Source organism: Cataglyphis hispanica, unplaced genomic scaffold (assembly GCF_021464435.1).
Source record: "Cataglyphis hispanica isolate Lineage 1 unplaced genomic scaffold, ULB_Chis1_1.0 scaffold72_size5950, whole genome shotgun sequence".
Classification (NCBI taxonomy): domain Eukaryota; kingdom Metazoa; phylum Arthropoda; class Insecta; order Hymenoptera; family Formicidae; genus Cataglyphis; species Cataglyphis hispanica.
In genome coordinates, this window is record NW_026099270.1 from 1 (window position 1) to 5,950 (window position 5,950).

Genomic DNA, 5,950 nt, shown 5'->3' on the forward strand with positions numbered 1-5,950 from the left:
CATTTCTTAGGATTAAGAGGTATACCTCGACGTTATTCAGACTATCCTGACACATTTCTATCTTGAAATATTATTTCTTCAATTGGATCTATTCTTTCAATTTTAAGATTAATTTTCTTAATATACTTAATTTGAGAAGCTTTATCTTCTAAACGAATAATTATAAACTTATTTTTCTTAAATTCTTCCTTAGAATGATTTAATTCATATCCCCTCTTAATCACAGATATAATGAAATTCCTTCAATTTAATAAATAAAATATATTAATTATTAAATTTAATTTTAATATGGCAGATAAAGTGCAATGAATTTAAATCTCATTTATAAAGATTTTTACTTTTATTAAAAATTAATACTTGATTAATAACACTTCAAAATTCAAATTCTCCAACATATGATATAATAATTTTTTTCCATGATTTTACTATAATAATCTTAACTTTCATTATATCACTAATTTTTTTCATTATACTTTCTATAATTAATAATAAACTTATTAATCGATTTTTACTTCAAAGACATCTAATTGAAATAATCTGAACTATTATACCCATATTAATTTTAATTCTTATTGCTATCCCTCTATTAAAATTTTATATTTAACTGATGAAATATTTAATAACAAAATTACAATTAAATCTATCGGACATCAATGATATTGAAGATATGAATATTCTGATTTTTCTAATATTGAATTTGACTCATTCATAATCCCCACTCAAAATTTAAAAATAAATGAATTTCGCCTACTAGATGTTGATAACCGTTGTATTTTACCATTTAATTATCCTATTCGAATTTTAACAACCTCAATAGATGTAATTCATTCTTGAACGGTTCCATCTCTCGGTATTAAAATAGACTCTACTCCTGGACGACTTAATCAATCACTTTTATTAATGAATCGTCCAGGAGTATTTTTTGGTCAATGCTCTGAGATTTGTGGTATAAATCACAGATTTATACCTATTGTTATTGAATCAACTAATTTTATTAACTTTAAAAATTGATTAAAATCTTTATATTAAAATTATATTATAATATAAAATTTTTATCAAAAATTAATTATTTATTCTCATTAAATGACTGAAAAGTAAGTTTTGATTTTTTAAATCAATTATAATAGTTTAACACCTATTTTTAATGTTAAAGAATTAGTTTAAATAAATAACATTAAATTGTCAATTTAAAAATATTTTTATTAAAATATTCTTTTATTCCACATTTAATACCAATAATATGAACCCTTACTTTTATTATCTCTTTAACTATTTTATTTATTACAATAAGAACAATTTACTTTTTTTACCTTCCTATCCCACTAAAAAATTTATTTATTAAAAAAAATAAATTAAATTGAATTTGAAAATGATAATAAATTTATTTTCAATTTTTGATCCTTCAACAAATTTAAATCTTTCCTTAAACTGACTAAGATTTTTAATTATCTTTTTTATTCTTCCCTATCAATTTTGATTAATTCCCTCTCGATATATTATAATATGAAACTTAATGTTAAAATTCTTATTTAATGAATTTAAAATTTTAATCAATTATTCTTATTCAAACTTAATTATTTTCTTAAGATTATTTTCTATAATTCTTTCTTATAATTTCATAGGACTATTCCCATATATTTTTACATCCTCTAGACATTTAAGATTTTGCTTTTCTATTTCTTTAACCCTTTGAATTTCTATAATTCTTTACAGAATATTTATTTACACAAATGAACTTTTAACTCACCTAACCCCTCAAGGAACCCCTTATATTTTAATACCTTTTATAGTAATCATTGAATCTATCAGTCTAATTATCCGACCTTTTACCTTAGCCATTCGACTTACAGCAAATATAATTACAGGACATTTACTTTTATCCCTTTTAGGATCATCAGGAGAAACTATTAATAATATTTTTATTCTTATAATAATAATTTTTTCCCAAATTTTATTATTCATCTTAGAAATTTCAATTTCTATTATTCAAGCATATGTTTTTTCTATCCTCTCAACTCTTTATAGAAGAGAAATTTAATTTTTAATATCTATTTTTTTCATATGAAAAAAATTATTCAAAATCATACATTTCATTTAGTTTCATTTAGTCCATGACCAATCATTACTTCTCTAAGCCTTTTTAATAATTTAATCTCTATAATTATATGATTTCATAAAATAAATTATTTTATTTTTTTATCAATCCCATGTACATTATTATGTATATATCAATGGTGACGAGATGTAATTCGAGAATCAACTTTCCAAGGATCCCATACTCTTTCAGTTTTTAAAGGTTTACGAATAGGAATAATTTTATTTATTATTTCTGAAATTTTTTTTTTTATCTCCTTCTTTTGAGCATATTTTCATTCCTCTTTAGCCCCCTCTATCGAAATTGGTCAATTATGACCTCCCTTAGGAATTAAAAGATTTAATCCTTTTGATATTCCTTTAATAAATACAATTACTCTTATTTCTTCTGGAATAACAATTACATGATCTCATCATTCTATACTAAATAAAAATTTTTCTGAAAGATTTAATAGTTTAATACTAACAATTATTTTAGGATTATACTTTACTCTCCTTCAAATCATTGAATACTTTGAATCCCCTTTCTCAATTGCAGACTCAATTTATGGATCTACATTTTTTATTGCAACAGGTTTTCATGGATTACATGTTATTATCGGAACATTATTCCTCTCAGTATGCCTTTTACGAATAAATTACCTTCATTTTAGAAGAATTCATCATTTTGGATTTGAAGCAGCCGCATGATATTGACACTTCGTAGACATTATTTGATTATTTCTATATATTTCAATTTACTGATGAAGATATTAATAAATCTACTTAAATAATAAATTATATTTTATCAAATAACTATTTATATTTATATAGTATAAAATATTACATTTAATTTCCATTTAAAAAATTTATTTTAAAAATTAATATAAATAATATTATCTATAATTTTTATCTTTTTAATCTTTATTCTTTTATCTTTTCTAATCTTATTAATAAATTTTTTTATATCAAAAAAACTATTTAAAAATCGAGAAAAATCCTCTCCTTTTGAATGTGGATTCGACCCTATAAGCCAATCTCGAATACCTTTTAGAATTCAATTTTTTCTAATTAGTCTAATTTTTCTAATTTTTGATATTGAAATTACTTTATTAATTCCCTTAATTTATATAAATTTCTTTTTAAATAAAATTATAATATTTTCTTCTTTTTTATTTTTATTAATCCTAATTATTGGATTATTTATCGAATATCTTGAAAAATCTATTGACTGAAAAACCTAAATTACATCTCCTCTCTTATTCTTCCTCATATTTATTACTTAATAATAAGGATTTTAGTTAATTAATAACACTTAAATTGCATTTAAAAATTATATAATACTTATATAAATCTTATCCTTTAAAGTAAAAAAAATCTTACATTTAATTTCGACTTAAAAATTGATTATATTTCTTAATCTAAAGGAATATAATTTTTAATTAACTGAAACCAAAACAGAGGTATATTATTGTTAATAATCAAACTGAATTTTATTATATTCCAGTTAAAAAAAATTTTTTTAATAATAATTAAATGAAATAACTTAAATTGAACTTCTAATTCAATATTCAATGAAATTTAAATTCATTTTATTTCATTTTATCTTATTAATTTTTACTAATTTTAAAATAAAATTTATAATAAATAAATTCTTCTCTATTATTTCTTCTAATATTTATATAGTTTAAAATAAAACATTATATTTTCATTATAAAAATAATATAATTTTTAATTATTTATAAATTTATTTACAAATAAAATAATAATTTTCCTAATATCTTCAATATTATGCTTTATATATAAGCTATATAAATTATTTATTCATAAATTAATTACTTATTCACAAATTAATTCATTTATTTATAAAATTATATAAATTAATATCATTGTTATTGAAAGAATAAAAATAAATATAAAAATTTTATATAACTTCATATTTACTTTAATTTCCTTTATAACATTTAAAATTAAATTTTTTCCTATAAATTCAACTCATTTCTTATCTAATCCATAAGCCTCTAATCCTATAATTAAAAATGGCCGATAAATCAATATATATATATAATTTAAAAATAATATTGAACCAAAAAAAAATCTATATATATATAATTTCAATAAATTTTTTAAATAAACAAAATATCCAAAAATCAATCCCATAAATAATATTAATATTGTTATTATTTTTAAACTAATTCTTATAAACATAAAATAATTATCAAAAAAAAAAATTCAAGTTAATAATGATCCTCCAATTAATCTAAATAATATTAAAATAATTATAGAAAAATTTATTAATTTATCTTCTTTTAAAAAAAAAAATCTTCTCCTATTAACTTCTCCAAAATAAATATAATAAAATAAACGAAATGAATATGAAACAGTTAAAGAAAGTGATAATATTCTTAATATTAATAAACTCATATTTATATTTATTATATATACAGACTCTATAATTAAATCTTTTGAATAAAATCCTGTTAAAAATGGAAATCCTATTAATGCCAATCTTGAAATATAAAATCTTATTATAGTAAAAGGAATATACTCATTTATCTTACCACAAAATCGAATATCTTGATTATTATTCATCAAATGAATTATAATCCCTGCACATATAAATAATAAAGATTTAAAAATTGCATGAGTTAATAAATGAAAAAAAGATAATAAATTTAATCCTAACCTCAAAATTATTATTATTAATCCTAACTGTCTCAATGTAGACAAAGCAATAATTTTTTTAAAATCATTCTCAAAATTTGCTATTAAACTAGAAATAAAAATAGTAAAAATTGATAAATATAATAAAATTTTATCCATTATTCTTTCAATTAAAATTTTATTAAAACGAATTAATAAATAAACACCCGCTGTTACTAAAGTAGAAGAATGAACTAAAGCAGATACAGGGGTAGGAGCTGCCATAGCCAATGGTAATCAAACTGAAAAAGGAATTTGAGCCCTTTTAGTAATTGCTGCAAATAAAATTATTATTAAAACTAAAATTATCGACCTATCTATAAAATTAATTCTCCACCTTCCATAAATAAACATAATTCTAATAGATATTAATAATCCAATATCACCAATTCGATTACATAAAACTGTTACTATCCCTGAATTAAATCTAATAAAATTATGATAATAAATTACTAAACAATAAGAAGATAACCCTAATCCATCTCACCCAAATAAAATTCTAATTAAATTTGGTCTAATAATTATTAAAATCATAGAAAAAATAAATAAAATTACTATAATTACAAATCGATTAATAAATTTATCTCTCTCTATATAAATTATACTATATAATATAATTATTGATGAAATCAACATTACTACTCTAATATATAAACAAGAAATTCAATCAATTATTACAAAAAACTCTACATTAATAGAATTAAATGAAAATAATAATCATTCTATAATAATTCCTAAATCAATTATATGCAAATATAACCTTACAAATATAAATACAATAAATCTAATCAATATTATAAATGAATAAATCAATAAATTTAAAATTACCTAGAATAATAAATATTACTTCCTTAATTCCACAAATTAATATTTTATTTATATAAACTACCTAAGCTTTTTTCTTTAATTTTTAATACATTAATCTTAAATTTAAAATTAATAAAATTAAAGGTCAAACATGAATTATTATAATAATATAATCTTTTAAACTAACAAAAAATAATTTTTCTTCAAAATAATTAAATCCATGTTGAACATAAGAATATAAATATAAAGAGTAAGCTCTTCTAATAAAACAAATTAATATTAAATATAATATTAAAAAAATTTCTCATCTAACTAATGTTATAATTGTAAGAATTTCTCTAATAAAATTTAAAGAAAATGGAAAAGA

At 19.2% G+C, this 5,950-nt stretch overlaps 1 protein-coding gene and 2 pseudogenes across 1 annotated transcript; 2 read left to right on the forward strand and 1 right to left on the reverse strand.

The window, feature by feature from the left end:
- Positions 1-364: 364 nt before the first annotated feature.
- LOC126858693 (cytochrome c oxidase subunit 2-like) lies at positions 365-1,924 on the forward strand (annotated as a pseudogene).
- A 137-nt stretch (positions 1,925-2,061) lies between these two features.
- Positions 2,062-2,838, forward strand: LOC126858694 (cytochrome c oxidase subunit 3-like; annotated as a pseudogene).
- Positions 2,839-4,010: 1,172 nt separating this feature from the next.
- LOC126858695 (NADH-ubiquinone oxidoreductase chain 5-like) lies at positions 4,011-5,536 on the reverse strand. Its single transcript, XM_050609162.1, has one exon. It carries the CDS (start codon positions 4,999-5,001, stop codon positions 4,306-4,308), a length of 696 nt encoding a protein of 231 aa, XP_050465119.1. The 5' UTR covers positions 5,002-5,536; the 3' UTR covers positions 4,011-4,305.
- Positions 5,537-5,950: the final 414 nt, after the last annotated feature.

Bases quoted from the DNA above. Each gene is read 5' to 3' on its own strand.
- LOC126858695 (XM_050609162.1), bottom strand. From the start codon at position 5,001: ATGGCAGCTCCTACCCCTGTATCTGCTTTAGTTCATTCTTCTACTTTA.